At 36.0% G+C, this 17,232-nt stretch overlaps 1 protein-coding gene across 1 annotated transcript in view; it reads right to left on the bottom strand.

Moving 5' to 3' along the window:
* HACE1 (HECT domain and ankyrin repeat containing E3 ubiquitin protein ligase 1) overlaps window positions 1-17,232 on the bottom strand; it is an 88,930-nt gene that overhangs the window by 49,243 nt on the left and 22,455 nt on the right. The window contains exons 7-10 of the mRNA XM_072965691.1: window positions 11,850-11,932; window positions 2,340-2,436; window positions 1,279-1,380; window positions 565-671 (exon numbers count right to left, since the gene is read on the bottom strand). Of these exons, the coding sequence (XP_072821792.1) occupies window positions 565-671; window positions 1,279-1,380; window positions 2,340-2,436; window positions 11,850-11,932 (389 nt within the window). The remainder of the gene's footprint in view (window positions 1-564; window positions 672-1,278; window positions 1,381-2,339; window positions 2,437-11,849; window positions 11,933-17,232) is intronic.

The raw sequence follows: 17,232 nt of genomic DNA on the forward strand, positions 1-17,232 counted from the left end.
ACTTAACTGGGCTGGCTAACCACACACAAAGAAGCGTAGTTGCGTGAAAATGTATGAAGGCATTAACTTCATGGACTTAGTGAAGAGCCATTAAAACCACAGAATTTGGGGGGAAAGGATAAAGAGATGAACTGAGGGGGAACAGTTCAGGGAGAAAACTTTGTAAAGAATCACGAGGGTGTACTGAGAGGCTGAACAGTCGCCTATATCCAGTTTTACAAATTAGTGATCAAGATTCCTAATTACTTTCTTGATTCTTCTTTATGAACATTTTACTTATATGACTTAGTCTAAGCAATCATTTTACAAAATTCTATACATCTATGCCCAAATCCACTTAAGTAAGTCTCTATTTTGAGTCTCTTTAGAGAGAGAAAGTCTCCTCAGGAGTAGCTGATTGCTGTGGTCCTTTGAAACAAAACAATGATAACTCAGCAATCTTTAGAACATCTTACACTGACAAAAGGCATCCAACAAAATAAACTTTTCCCAGAAAAGCCTAAAAGGAGACAAAGCTGACAGATATTGCTGCCTATTGATTTGCTTATATTTTGAAACACTTACCTAAGCAATTTATGACCATTTGTTGTGGCAACTTCAGCAAGGCTTGTTAGAATCTTTAAATACTGACTTTCACTTTGCTGAGACAAATGTTCCAGAACTTGCCGTAACTAAATTTTTTATAAGTAAAAAAAAATGTGATTACATGATAATCCATTCAATTTTATCAAGAAATGAAGTACCAATTAGTTTAATAAGTATCCCAACGTTCAATTAGGTGCAATCAAGTCCTTTACAGTTATTTGCCCTTGCATAAATTCAAAAGCTTATATAGATGACATAAAATCTTTTGTTCAAAATCACCCAGTAAGAAAGTAAAAATAGAACAGAAATTGTCAAATTTACTTATGCAAAATGAATCCCAAACCTCTAAAATGTAAGAAAAATTTAAACTCAACAATTATTCAAAGAGTAGAGTAAACTAATGATTACCCATTACAACATGATATTCCTCCTTAGATTCTTTCTCTCCACCTACAGGAAATATTCTAATTACCTTAAGGAGAGACCAAAGATCTGGAGGAAGGAAGATTAATACGGCCAAATATTAGCAAAGTTTATTAACTGTTATATAATTCACACTTATCCTTTAATGCAGATAAGAAATTCAAATTATTAAAATATTTATAATAATAAAATTATTAAACACACTTGTAAAATGTCATATAAACTAAACATGAACAATCATTTTACAAGCTAGTAACACAATTACATTACCATGTTTTCTCGGAGATCTTCATTCTGTGTCATCTGAATAATTGTTTGGAAAAGCCTAGGGTGATACTGAATTAATACTTCACAGGTCTCTCCATATCCACCCTAAAAACAAGATTTTAAATTATTTATGTTTAAAAACAAAGTCCCTAAAGGAAAATTTATTTCTTTTGCATATAAGTCTGAAACCAAATGTGTGGGTTTTCCACACCAACCAATTCTCCAATTCTATGTGGACATCAATTGAGTGTCCTACAATTTAATTCAATTCTGATGATAACTGCCTGGATTTAGCGCAGACCAAACAGCAGGGGCTCAGTCCCATAAGAGCACCGCCACTTCAGAAGCCAATCACAAGTCCATAATTCTGACTAACCAGCCACAAGCAAGGAGTTCCCAGGACCTCCTCTTTGGGTTTGACAATTTATTAGAGCAGCTCACAGAACTCAGGGAAATACCTTACTTATTACCTGCTTACTATAAAGGATACAACTCAGGAAGAGCCAAACAGAAGTGACGCATAGGGTAAGCCATGTGGGGAGGGGCAAAGAGCTTCCATGCCCTCTCTGGGCATGCCACCCTCCCAGCACTTGGATGTGTTCACCAACCTGGATGCTCTCTGAGAACCACACTGTGAAGCTTTTTACGGTAAAGTTCCATCATATGGGCATAGTTGATTAAATTATCAGTCACGAGTGACTGAACTCAACCTCTAGTCCCTGACTACTCCTGGTAGTAGGGAAGGAGGCTGCCCTCTAATCACATGGGGGTTAGCTCCTCAGTCGATCAGCCCCTCTCCTGAAGCTATCTAGGGCCTTTCAGCCACTGGTCATCTCATTAATATACAAAAAGACACTCTTATCACTCTGAAGATGTCAAGGGTCTTAGAAACTGCGAAGAAGATCAATATATAATTTTTACACTATTATAATTCCTTTTAAAGAGCATATTCTCCACAGAACAAAAACCTTTGTACCCACTCTCTCATTTGAGAAAAAAGTGGTTTCACCTGTCTCAGTTTCTATTATAAAGTAAGGAACTAAGAATATACATTAACAATGTACCTGTACACATAAATCCAGAGGGGTTACTCCATTTTTATCTGGCAAATATTTGGCTCCTCTTAACAGAAGAATCTGTGCTGTGTCTCTCTGACCATGACTGTACAGAAACAGAACCAAGTTAAACACATAATCTTTTAAAAGTCTTTCCTATAAATTACGCACAGTTAATACCAATCAACAGAGGATTAACAATTTTAAAAAACCGAGAGGAAGACCTGAACACAACATTTATAAAAGCTTCCCAACGTTAAGCCATACTTTTACAATATAGATAAGAAATCTCAGAGCTGAACTTGGGACACATACCAATAATAAAGCATAATACTCTGGGATAAGTAGCTGTTACTCAGGCTTATTTATGCTTTTTTTTTTTTCCAATTACTCCCTTCTCAACTATAGCCTGACTTCCTTCCTACTACATAGTTCTAAGTCTCCAGACTTCTTGGTCCAAAAGAACCTCAATACTTAAAACAAGAGTACATTTTATAACACTTAAATTCTTGGTAAAAAAAAAATAAAATAAAAAGGAAGGAAGGAGAAAGACAAATATCAAAGCAGGTGAATGGGGGAGGGATTAATTATTAATTAGCCAAAAATACTATCTATATTCCAATCTTTGTTTTATCAGAACACTCAGTTTGGCTTCTGTGGACAGCTATTCAATCTGACCTAGAACAAGCAACTCTCTTATTCACATGCCCCACTCTTTCTACTTGCCCTTTCCAGTAGGTGCAATGACCACTCTTTCAGCTAGGAGGAAGTACTTTAGGGATAGCGATCACTAGACTCTAGGTTTCATTACTAAATGAGCTGATCGGACCCTAGATACAGACAATAAAAAATAAATTTATAATGCAGGAACATTAAAGTTTAAAGCTAATTTTACAAGTATCGTATCAAAAATTTTTATTTGGTAGATGAGAAAAGCTACTAACTCAATCACAAGTGAAACTAGAACTCAGAACTGTGCTCTTCTAGACCAATAGTCTTTCCACAGTACCATTTCCTACAAAGGAATATCATTTTGGAAAGAGAAAGACTACACAGATTCCGCAGAAACTTAAACAAAAACAACTTATTCATTCTTTTCCACAAAATGACACTGTATAAAGTATAACTAGTGTGCATCTTAAAAAATAGGATCTTACTATGAATTTGGTGGCAGATATGAGGTATATCATTCTCTTGACTGCCTTCCTCAATACAAATATCAATAAACCAAAACTAACTTAACAATATTTAATTTACTCCAGAAAATAAAAAAACCAAGTAAATCAGTAATCCCTCTAAAAGCAACAGTAACTAGTTTTATTTATCTACAAGAAAAGTCTTCATCAAGCATCATCTGTCATTAAGCTGGGAGTGCTGGCCAACACTTTATACATTACAGCTAATAGTGATTACAATTAACACTGTTCTGTTCTGTATAATACTTAAAAATAAGGGTTAAGTGAAATGAAACCACGTTGAGCTTAATTTACTTAGGGAGACAGTAATGTCTTTGCTACAACTCAACGTTCTGAGAAGCCCAGATTTACAAAGCTATTCCATTCAATTTAATGACATTATTTTTACACTTATTCATTACCTATACTAGATATGTTCAATCTTTCCAGCTAAACTGTAAACTTCTTGACAATACACCTGTTCCACAGCACCAAGCATGGCAGTTGGTTTATAACAGGTACTTAATGTATCTACTGACTTATATGAGCTTTAATTCTAGACACAATTCATTTGACAAATAAACATTAAATAAGGTACTAAGCTATAGAAAATAACAACAACAAAAAAAACCTGAATCAGAATTTATTTAGGATCTGCTAGATGACAAGAATAATGCTCCATTCTTCACACAGTCTGACTTAGTTCTGACATTGTTATAAGTATTCAGGTCATTGAGAAAACCATAACTCGAGAGTGTAATGGAGTTATTCAAGATCAGCATTTACATGGCAGGACAGAATCTGAATCTAGATCAGTCTGATTCCAAAATCTTTCATCTATATTATACTTCTCCACCAAGATAAATAAAGTGTTTGCCTACAAAGAGTTAACAACATAGTACTCAAGAGAGGTACGCTATGAGAACAATGGGGATCACATAGTATGAACAGACCACTACATACAAATGGGACATTGCTCAATATACGTGGTTTTTTAAAAGTCTCAAAATGATTAATTTTGTACCATATATAGCAAACAGAATAATTAATATCAAGAAAAAGAAACACTACTATTATATTTCAAGAAAGCTGGAGTAATTTCTAAACTGCACTAAAATCTCATCTATGACCACGTGGCATTTCATTTCAATAACAAATTAAAAGCAAGAAGTAATTGCTAATAGAGAGAGGCAAGATGGTAGAGTAGAAGGACGCTTGTAGCTCACCCTCTCCCACAAATACGCCAAATCTCACATCTACGGACCTACTCAGCCAACCAGAGCACCTGCTGAACTCTGACAGAACATCACCCTCTTCGAAAGACAAAGATGCCAAAAATCTGGTAGGAGAAAAGGAAAAAAGAAAGAAGAAAAAGCAGAACAGTGTGGGACCGGTTCCATAGGGAAGGAGTGGCAAAGGAGGACTGGCGCTCATTTGCTGGGTCTCCCCTCTCCAACAGAGAGACCAGCGGGATGGAGGGGGAGCCTCCGAGGCTCAGATCTGCCCCAAGCACCCCTTGACTGACAGAACTGAGTTAAACTGGCACAAAGGGTCCCCACGACACCCAGCCTGAGACATAAGCCAGCAGATGGGGCCAGGACAGGCTGTCCGAGCCCGGCGGAGCACCGGGGCGGCTGCACTGAGGCAGCCCCGGGGGACTGCAGGGGACTGCGCGCCATGGCTGGGAGGGGATACAGAGCAGAACCACCTCAGTCCCCCATAAATTGAGAAAAAAGCAAAGCAACAGGGCTGGTGTGCCCTGAGGGGAGAGGCACCATAGCTTTTGTCTCCTCAGACCTGCAGCATCATTACTGGCGCTTCTCACAAGAAGAGAGGAGGAGCGCAGCCACAGCTGCCATCTCCTGTTCGCAGTGCCCAGGCAGGGGCGGGGCTGAGACCTGAATCCATACCCAGGGGCTCCGCAACCTCCTGGGCAGGACTGAGACTTGTTTACAGCCTGAGGCAGATAGGATATTTCTGCCCTGGCACCTCAGAGAACTCCCGCCGTCAAGACAAACAAGAAGCTGAGATTTGGCAGGGAGTAAGGGCAGAGCCGTTCCACAGTCTTCCCCAAGCCCACCTTCAGAGTGCCAACCCGAGGTGGAGCGGGCAGCTGCACAGAGCAGCAGAGCGATGGGCACCGGGAGAAGGCGGGCAGCCACTTACCTTCCTAGCAGGAACGCAGCACCTGACGATGGTGCTGGGAGGGGGTGCAATCAGCCCGCCTGCCTCACCCAAGCGCTGCATCTGACTGCGGCATCGGGAGGGGGAGTGACCCTCCTGCCTACCGGGTAAGAGCTCCTGACCCAGTGTTGGAAGGGGGCACGAGCTGCTAGCTGACAGCCACTGGAAGCAGCACAGACAAGGGCGTCAATAAAGGGCCTCTGGAAACAGCAAGCTGAGTTTGCGAAACAGGGCAAAGACACAAAGACCTCTCGATAAAATCATTAAGAGCACACCGTCTCCAGGAGAACTAGATAACTGATACTCCTTAAGCCACAGTGCCAGAGAGATATGAGCAATATGAAGAAGCAGAGGAACCTCTCCCAATTAAAAGACCAAGAGATATCCCCTGAAAGCACGATCAAGGAACTAGACATTGATGGCCTACTAGATCAAGATTTCAAAAAAGGAGTGATCACAGTACTGAAGGAACTAAAAGAAATAGTGTTTAGAGATATAAAATATGCCAAAAATGAAATAGAAGCTATAAAGAACCAAGTAGAATTAGTAAACTTGTTTGATGAGATGAGAGCTGACCTAAAGGCTGTACAAAGCAGGCTAGATAATGCAGAGGAACGAATAAGTGACCTAGAAGACAGGACAACAGAAAGCACCCAATCAGAACAGCTGAGAGAAAAACAAATAAAAAACAATGAAAACAATATAAAGGACCTATGGGATAATATAAAGTGTGCCAATCTACGCATAATAGGGGTTGCAGAAGAGGAAGAAAGAACACAGGGAATTGAAAAGGTATTTGAAGAAATCATGACTGAAAACTTCCCAAACCTAAAGGAATCAGATATCCAAGTACAGGAGGCTCAGAGGGTCCCAAACAGGAAGAACCCAAATAGACCCACACCAAGACGTATCATAATGAAGATGGCCAGAGTCAAGGATAAAGAAATGATCCTAAAGGCAGCAAGAGAAAAACAAAGAGTGAGTTACAAGGGAACCCCCATAAGGCTCTCAGCTGATTTCTCTACACAAATACTACAGGCCAGAAGGGAGTGGCAAGATATATTTAAAGTCCTGAATGAAAAAAAGATGCAGCCTAGGATACTCTATCCAGCAAGGCTATTGTTTAGAATAGGAGAGATAAATAACTTCACAGACATGGAAAAACTAAGAGTTTAGCAACACTAAACCCATGCTAAAAGAAATATTGACAGGTCTACTCTAAATAGAAAAGAAGCAGGATGCTACAAAAATGAGAAACTCATAACTGGAAAGGAGATAACTGCCATGAATTACAAAAAGAATAAACAAAATTGTAAAAGAAGACATCTAAATCATTAAGAGTGGGAGAGGGAAGCAAGGAAAGCCACTGTGGAACACAGTATGGAGATTCCTCAAAAGACTAGAAACAGACTTACCATGTGACCCAGGAATCCCGCTCCTGGGCATATATCCAGAAGGAACCCTACTTCTAAATGACAACTGCACCCCAATGTTCACAGCAGCACTATTTACAATAGCCAAGACATGGAAACAGCCTAAATGTCCATCAACAGATGACTGGATAAAGAAGGGGTGGTATATTTATATAATGGAATACTATTCAGCCACAAAAACCAAAAACATAATGCCATTTGCAGCAACATGGATGTTCCCGGAGAATGTCATTCTAAGTGAAGTAAGCCAGAAAGAGAAAGAAAAATACCATATGAGATCGCTCATATGAGGAATCTAAAAAACAAACAAACAAACAAACAAAACATAAATACAAAACAGAAACAGAGTCATAGACACAGAATACAAACTTGTGGTTGCCAAGAGGGCGGGGGGTGGGAAGGGACAGACTGGGATTTTAAAATGCATAATAGATAAACAAGATTATACTGTATAGCACAGGAAAATATATACAAGATCTTGGGGTAGCTCATAGTGAAAAAAAATGTGGCAATGAATATATGTATGTTCATGTATAACTGAAAAATTGTGCTCTACACTAAAATTTGACACAACATTGTAAAATGACTATTACTCAATAAAAAATGTTAAAAAAAAGAAAGAATTGCTAATAATATATAAAATCTACATAAGCTCCTTAGGTCCTCAAGTACCTTATCTGTAATACTGCAAGAAATGAAGATTACCCTGTAACAGACTGCCCAGAGAGTTGCATGAAAGATTTTTCAGCTCAAATACCTGCAAAAAATTTGCTCAGTGAATAATTACTCTTACAATTCAACTTTATTTTTCAAGCTGATTGAGATAATAGTCCCTTCAAGGAAATGCCAATGTATTTCATGGAAGCTATGAAGCTGGCAAGATTTAAATAATAAGAAACCAGTAGAGCTTCTAAAGCACTTAGAACTGATTCCTCAAGCACTTTCTGTCACTAACTTTAGGCTCTTAGAGTGATACGATTTGAAAACTTGGCTAAAGTGCATATAGTACATATTGCAATGTTTCTTGAAACTGCTTATGAAACAAACAGGCCATATTTTCCAGTAGTCCTTTCCTATTCCAAAAGTCTTCAGTTTGAGTCTGTGGGCTGTTTTACATGTTCACTCTCATTTTGAGTTCACTAAGTGAAAGGGGTTGCTTGGCAGTAGCTACAAACCATGTTCAGAATTTTACCACTTTCCCAGTCATTACAGATCTCCAAAATTCCATAAAAATCTCACTAATTTACTGTATCTATATAACCCCAGCTAAATAACAGAATAAAAGTCAGCTAGCCGCAGATACAGAAAATATCTGAAAATCATTACACACCAAAACCTTTATTTGAAGAACCCAGTTATGGGAATGGGAAGTATTATGCCTGAGTATAAAACCAATCTAAAAATGCAAGGACTTGATGCATACGTAGAGACCATAAAAAAGGCCTGAAAACAAAGGCACCTGAAGACTGGGGATGGAGTCAATGTGTGTCTACAGTCCACATGAAAGAAAGCTAATGAATTATAATGCCTTGTGCAAAATATCTAGAGAAGAAAAGTGGCTAGGAAATAGTTCCTGTCATAATTTTAGGTCAAAATCTATCTGAAATGATTCACTCACAGAAGCATCAGTTTATTACATAGTGCTCAGAATTAGAAGAGAAGCAATACGAAGGAAAGAAGGAAAGGCCTGTATGGTGGGAGAAGAATCAAATTTCTTAGAAAATCCTGCAAAGCAATGAAACTGAACGAGGACCATACAACTCTGTGCCCACTGGGGAGTGGAAACGTGTGCTAGAGCTTAGTGAGCTCTTACCAACTACTCCATGCAACATCCTCTGCAGGATGCTTTACAGAAGCTATCTCATTTCATTATCACTAGTCCCACAAGGCAGATGTCCGCATTTCCATTTCACAAAGAAACAAAACTTCAGAGGTCAAGAGACTTGACTGAAGTTTCATAGCTTTGGGGCTGAGATTTGAATCCTCCCTCCTACATATTTCAATGCTTTTTCAATTTAACTAAAAAAAAAAATAGTCTCACCCTTGAAAAAATAGTTGATCCTTGAATTAGACATATGATGATATATCTAATAACATCTCTCAATGAATAAAAACTTACATTAAGATCAGCATTTTATCTTAAAGCCCTGTAAATGGTAGGATCAATTTCTTCTATTTCTCAGATTCCTTTCCCTTTTGTTTATCAGAGACAACACATTAGGAATAATTTATATTTTTAATATATACTTGTATCTAGATATCACAAACATAATTAAAAGTCTGCCTACAAATGAACCATTTTCCCATGTTCCATATCTATCATCCTGCTACAATGAAGAATTTATTTTCTAGTTTCAATTTTAATCAGATTTGCGTAACCATCTTTGTTCAAAGAGCTCTAATGTTTGCCAGATTAAAACTTAATGATGGGTATACAATGCTACCAGAAAGTACTTTTAAAAAACTATTTTACCACATCCCTATGCTCAGACTGACTTTACAAATATCCCAGTTCTGTACAGCACTAATGCACCTATATTTTACCAGTATACATGGCATTGTTTATATAAGATATTTTTCATAGTGCTCAGAATTAGAAGAGAAGTAATATAATGACTTCAATCATTCAAAACCATTTACTAAGCATCCAAGCACAAAGCACTGTACTATATATGGAACATAAAGTGATGAATAAATACACAGAGTTCCTTCCTTCACTGAGCTTTCAGTCTAGCCGGGGAGACGTTAATTATAAACAAGTAAATGAACATTATAAAATACACAGTGCTACGAAGAGAATGATCATGATGCTGTGACAGGAAATACGGGGAGAGGCCTACTTAGATTGGTCAGGAATTGCTTTCTTAAAAAGTAAGTGAAACAGTGACATGGAGTCAGACACATAAAAAGCCTAAGGAAGAACATTTAAGGCAAAATAAACAGAATGTGGAAAGCCTGCTGTAAAGAGTCCACTGCATCTGGCAAACTCAAAAGGAACCAATGTGGCTGAAGCCAGAGAGCTAAGCAGGGTCAGACCATGCAGGTCACGTGGAGGAAGGCAGAGTTTGGATTTTATCTGAAATGCAACAAAGAGGCACTGAAAAATTTTAAATACAAGGTTTAAACACAAAGTGACAAGAGCCAGTTAATTTTTCTTAGATCACTTTGGCTTCTGAGGAGAAGACAGGAGAAGGGAAACAACAGGGAAATCAGGAAGATGCGTTAAAAGTCTATCACAGTATTCTAGACAAGAGATAACAACTTCAACTCAGGTGGTTTAGTGAAGTGGAGAGAAGTGAAGAGATTCAGAATATATTCTGTAAGTGGAATTTATAGAATTTACTAACATATTCCAAGCTGAAGGTCAGAGAGAGAGAGAGAGAAAAAATGACCTACTTTCTGGTTTACACAACTCAAAGCATAAGGGTTCTACTGACCGAGATGTAAAAAATTAGAGGAAAGGTTTAAGAAGGAAATCAGAAGCTGTATTTTAGAAATGCTAACATCTGAGATTCTGTTGAGACTTGCATGTTACGATATAAATCAGGCAGGTGGACATTTAAATCTGAAGTTTCAAAGAAAGGTCTGATCTAGAGATAACCCCTCACGATAGGCTATTATTTCAGGGAATCAAACAGTGATATTATTCAAAAATTCACAACACTATAGAAGGAACTGGTACTCCAGCCAAGCAACCAAATCATAAGTAAAAGTCTCGATTCAGACAAGATCTAGAAGTCTAGAGATCCAAAAGTCCCTGTATGAACAGCCTCAATTCAAGGCTGTTCAATGATGATTTGAATCAATCTGATCAAAGCAACATCAGAGACCGTAAAGAGAAGCTAAATAAGAGGAAACAAAGATCTTCCATGTAAAACAAACCTCCAGTAAAATGACATAAAAAGGAAAAAAATACAACAAAACAGAAGCTTTCTAGAAAGCTCTGTATCAAAAATTAAGAGCCTAAATAGATACTACAATTCCTATAATCTAAACCAAAGAGAAAAATCAAGTGGCTTGTGAACTGCTCCTAACTGCAACTAAATTTACACAACATGTTACATGGCGGGGTGGGGGGTTTATGTGTGTACAATTATTACACTGTTAGCTCCTTAAGGACTGGGGTTTATTTATTATTGTATCACTAATGCCTATAATAAAGCATGGCACACAGTGAGTGCTAACTGAATGTTTGCTTATCACATGAATGAATCAATGAACAAAATGTATGCTTTAAGAAAATGAACCAAGATAGAAGTGTAGAAACAATTCAACGCATAATTTAGTATCTAACGAGAATGATTCAAGAATTGTTTTTAAAGTGACAAATTCAGAGAAAGCAAAGACTTGGCTCTGGACTAAGACACACTTTAACAGCTCATCCCACTGGAACTGACTTGGTACTTAATAAAGAAAACTACAGAAATTACTGGATTATTGATATATCTTTTTTTATTAATTAAAAAGTAATTAGTCTAAAATTTAAATAATCAACTATATCAAAAGCTCCTAGTTATAACATGTAAAAACACTGGCAATATAATAGAAAATACTTTTCCTCATGCAATTAAATAACAGAACCATAACACTACACTTCATCTGAAAAAAGGGAGCATAGTATTTCTGGGAAAACAGAGATTAGAAAATATATATAAATGTTTGTATTTAGAAGTATAGCAGATACAACATTCTTTACTGAGAGCATCTGGAAATATAAAATACCATACCTGCAAGCAAAGTACAATGGAGTGGCTCCTGACACATTTGGCCTGTTAATATCAGCACCACTGTCTAGCAAGCATTGCACTGTCTAGGGGGAAAAAAACACAAGTAAAGCCAGAGAAGTCAAACAAAGACACAAGCAGTACAATTTAAATCCATTAATTCTAAGTTTTCTTAAATTCAGATTATTAAATAGTATTATGGCCAGTTTAGCATATCTTCATAAGCTTCATGGACCACAGGTGATTTACTAGTTTCACACTATAACTGTTTGAGAGTCAAGCTCAAGTGCCTAGACAGTTACTTGTGTTTCATTTTTAAATACTGCCCTTCCTAAATCCAAATACTTTTCACAGTATTTCTGTATTTTTATTTATACTGTATAGCGCACAGTTTAAAAACAAATTCACCATTAGACTAACATTCCTCTACAAGGTGGTCAACAAACTTCAGGCAAATCATAGCAAGAAAGCATAACTTACAATATGAGCTGATACACATTTCTATCATACCATTGTATATAGGAAATATCCTACAAAGACATTAAAAAATTCTTTTAAGAGATAAAAGCACTTAATTAACAAAGTGAAAACAGCTCATTCCAGCATTTTCTTTTACATTCATTAATCTTTCTGCTTTTTCTGTTAAGATATGTTAAGATCCTCAAAATATTCAACTACTAAAAGAAACATATTTTTAAAAAGCTTTCAATAGCTCACTCGTAGATAAAAGTTTGCCTAAAGACAAACAGGGAGAAAAACCCATTTCTCTCAGAGTAAGAATAAAAAAACACATAAAGGAATTTGAATGTGAAGGATTAAAAAATTGCCTTGCAGCACTGAAATGAGTAAAAGATCATCAATCTTTGTGATTAAAAAAATGTTTCAGATTTATTTGTGTAGAAGTTCTGAAACAGGAGGAGAAAGGAAAATGTAGAATTAAATTATAGAGTAAATGGCATAATAAAAAGAGCAAAAAAGTCACATAACCTAAATCACAGGGTTTTAAAATTTTTTTCAGTCTATATAAAACTGCTTATATGTATACAAAGCGTAAAGTAACTTCGAAACTTAAAATTTAAGTGGAATATTTATGAAATTAAAAACATAAAAGCTCTTGAAGAAACAATACTACCTGAGGATTTTAAATTACACAGAAGCAAAAGGCAAAACATAATCAAAGGGAATAAATTCTGGATTCAACCAAATTCCTAAGGATTCTCAAAAGCAGATATTTTCAGCAACAGACACAAATCAGATACCACCTTTTATAAGGATCAGCACTATCAATATACATTTCACTTACAGGTACAGAAGAAAAAAGGACAAGGGTCATTTCGGTAGCACCAGTAAATAAAGAATAATAAACAGACAAAGCATAAGAAAAAATATGAAAAGGAATATATCCATGTACATGTATGACTGAAACATAATGCTGTACACCAGAAATTGACACATTATAACTAACTATACATCAATTTAAAAAAAAAGAAAAAAAATGACAAACATTCAGAAATGGAAAGAAAATGACAGAAAAAACTACTCAGAAATACTGCATTTGACTTGTCCATTTTTCAACAAAAATTTCAACATCTCTGTGTGCTAGTAGCATAAACCACTCTAGATGCTGGAGTCACAGCAATGAACAAAATGGACAAACATCTGCCTTCATGACGCTTACATTCTAGTGGAAAAGGAAAACAAAGGGACACAAGAAATAAAGTATGTAGGGTGCTAGATGGGGATTGGTGCTACCCAGAAAAACTGATAGGATTCTCTATAACAGATTTGGATTCGATTTGTTTTAGCAGACTTCTCACCCCTAAACCCCTACACACAAATACTTCTGCAAAAACTGCTGCATCTGTTTAACAGACTGTAAGCCGTGAAGTCCAAAAAGAAAAAAAAATCACTGTAATTTACGATGGTTGTGAGTTCTGTTCTCAAAAATGTATGGCTTCTCATTTACTGGTAAAATTAAGCTCAGTAGCTTACAATTTAGTAAACGTGAATGTGTAAAAGTATACTAACAAATATCTGTGACTGGTAACTGATCACCTGTATCTTCCAAGTTATAGAACACGTATAATTTTAAGAACCACACTGAACTAAAATCATGTTATGTGTCTAATTTAGATCACCAAAATATGCTTTGTTTGGGGTTTTTTTTTTAGGGGGGTGAGGGTGGGAAGGAAGGGGTAATTAGGTTTATTTATTTATTTTTAATGGAGGTACTGGGGATTGAACCCAGGTCCTGGGGCATGCTAAGCATGTGCTCTACCACTAAGCTATAACCTCCCCAACAAAATACACTTTTAAAATAATTCAGAACTTCAAATTCCCTGTCCAAGCCTCTCCCCATTAAACACACACACACAATTCTCCTACTCCTTGATAACCTACGATGGAGGCTTCCTCCTTATAGAATAAGAAACTACTGGGAAGGAATCTTAAAAGAAAAGCATTGAAAAGGGATTTTCATATGGCCTTAAAGAAATCCTTAAGAAGAAACAACACATTTTCAACAAACTTTGTGACCTTTCAAGTGATAAAACAACATCCTGAGTGGAAAAACTAATGTGCAAAGCTAATGTTTGGGTCAATCTCAAAAGTCATTTAATTGAAGGCAGTAACTAACCAAGACCACCTGTGCCCAATAAACGGATAAATTACAAAGCAAGAAATCCAAGGCAGCTCTATTTTATCAATGTCAAGTCTCTGGACAGCACTGATCAAAGTAAGCAGGAATAGACATTCAGTGTTAAACTACAAGTAAAACTCTGAGTTGTGGTATTATCATTTACTAAAATAATAACAAGCAAACAGCAACAACAAAAATATTTTATCTCTTATTAAAAGTAATTCTGATGACAGGACAGCAATGTACAATCTATACACTAAGAAAAATGGCCAATTCGTTAATCAGTGACTGGTTTATAGAGGTCTTCTCTAGAAACCTGTCCACATAAGCCCATCAAGACTCTGAACTCTCATGTTATATCCAGTAAAAATCAGTATTATCCAGTTGTGTCAGAAAAATCACAATAACAGAGGAACTTTCTATTATTCGCTCATATTTCTCAGAAGTGATTGAAGGAAAATTCTAACATTAGAATAAATTACTCTGAACCTAAAAATATATTCTAAAATATTAACTACATCTACATTTCTGCTTCAAGGCCAAATTCAGTTAATGTTTTTGCAAAAGCTCTCAATTAAGTTTACATGGCTGTCCTGTAATTGTTTGGATGAACAGCTTGGAAACTAGCTAAGGATATCAAGAGAGCTGACTGAACAGCAGGTGAGCACTGTTCCTAACATGTCTACAATTTTAGTTGAAAAAAAATGCAGTCAGTTCAATCAAAGATAATCTACTCTAAGCAGGGTTCAACTACCATTTTATACTGTTTGTGAAGCTTCATATTCAGCTATATAAATTTAGCAATATAAAGGTCATTTTGATAAAAACAATTTTTTAAGTGAACAGAAACTAGCCCATGAATTAATCCTGCTGTGTACTCTAACTTACATAAATTGAGACTGAACCATTTGAAAGTTCTCTAAGGTTTCTAAACCCAAGTTATTCCAGGGAAACAAGAATCAACCATTTATGGCAATTCAACACATTAGTAAATCTTAAAGGACTAATAACACAGAAAAAAGTTACCAAAATGTAAGTTCAATTTACAGCCAAAAACACTGGAGTCAATTATACCTACGTAGAATAATATTAGGTTTTATACACTTTCTAAAAAATGAGATTAAAATCAAACAACACACGGGGTCTAGTTTATTGCACAAGAGTATTAAGAGTCCAGACAGTACACTCTGTACTGTTCTTTCAGAATCACATCATCCATATTAACAATGGTAGTAATAGTACCAACAGTATCATAACTCTTTAAGTGTCTTCCAAAGTGTTCATAACACTTTCCTTAATTATGTAATCAGTAGGCAGAATATACTTTAGGAGGCAGATAAGGGCAGGGGAAGAAAAAGCTGTCAGACTATATAATAAGCGAGATGAGTAACCAAAATCTCAAATGTTTATTTTAAAACAATATCCAAAGACAAACCATAATTCTGATATTGTACAGCTAGTAACAGCTGGCCTAAGGGAAATTACAGAAAACTAAATTATTAAGGAGTTGTTATGATCATTTCTTTTATCTGATCATTTTTATATTAGAAGCAATTTTAAATCACAGTGCTATTATGCTGCAAGGACAAAGATGGTCAGACTGCACTCTTCAACTGCCTACACCACTTCCTTCCAACAAGAGGTTGAAGAGACCCTTACCTTGGTTTACTTCTAATGAAACAGATATATCTATATGAAATCACGGCAAAAATTACTTGATTTCTTACTTAATGACAAAAATCAATCTTTCTTCCAAATCTTTTATTTGAAAAAAAAAAGTAATATAAATCTGAAAATTATTTGTCATCAAAGCAAGAATACAGAATTCAATTATAAATTCTACAAAGCTTTAGAGCTCTTGGTCAGTTGTTCAAAATCTTTTCATGCACTCTTGAGATTTACCCTAAAATGAGATTAGAAAGTAAATTTCAAGGGACTACTTTATCAAATCAGCTTCTTTAATTTGAAAGAGCTGATAAGCTTTCTAAAATATTTTAATGGAATCTCTTTCCTCCTTTAAAGTTTTAACATTTTATTCTATAAAATATATAAAACCAGTGTATATTATTAATTTTAAACTTAAAAAAAATCTTGAAACCTATGTGCTCTGGTATATGTCTACTTGGACACAGGTTTTAAAGACCTTTTAAAGAATTTATGTAAAAACTGGCTACTGTGAGACAATGAAAAGGCCATTTTCATTTGCTGACACCTGACAAAGCATTTCAGACCCAATGTTCAATTTATGGAAAGATACACAAAGGGTTAAAAAAAATCAATAATCCCTACCCTGTAATAGCTTACCATATCTCAGTCCTGAAATCATATTCAACTCAAAATAAAAGAATATGCTCAACCACTGAGACTTGAACATATCTCAGAAATATATGAGCAAGTATGAGATACAGGCAGTATCAGCACAATTATCATCACAGATTTTTAGAGGTATAATTCAACCTGGAGGCTATGAGATAGACTGATGTTTCAAGATTTCTTCTTTCCCTAATTGAAGGATTAAAAATGCATACAACGAATCAGAAAACAGCACTAACCATTCTCTTTGTATGTGATCCTCACAGATAACTATAATGGAGCAACTATGACAGAAAAGAATCTCAATTAATCACAAGTCACCGTGGCTTTTTTGTACCCTTCCTCCTCTACTATATCTGTAAAATCTCACCTTGTGAAACTCATCACTACAGTGAAATCAGGCCCTCTATAAATCTGAAAATACAATTCTTCAAA

This window comes from Vicugna pacos, chromosome 8, assembly GCF_048564905.1.
Source record: "Vicugna pacos chromosome 8, VicPac4, whole genome shotgun sequence".
Taxonomy (NCBI): Eukaryota; Metazoa; Chordata; class Mammalia; order Artiodactyla; family Camelidae; genus Vicugna; species Vicugna pacos.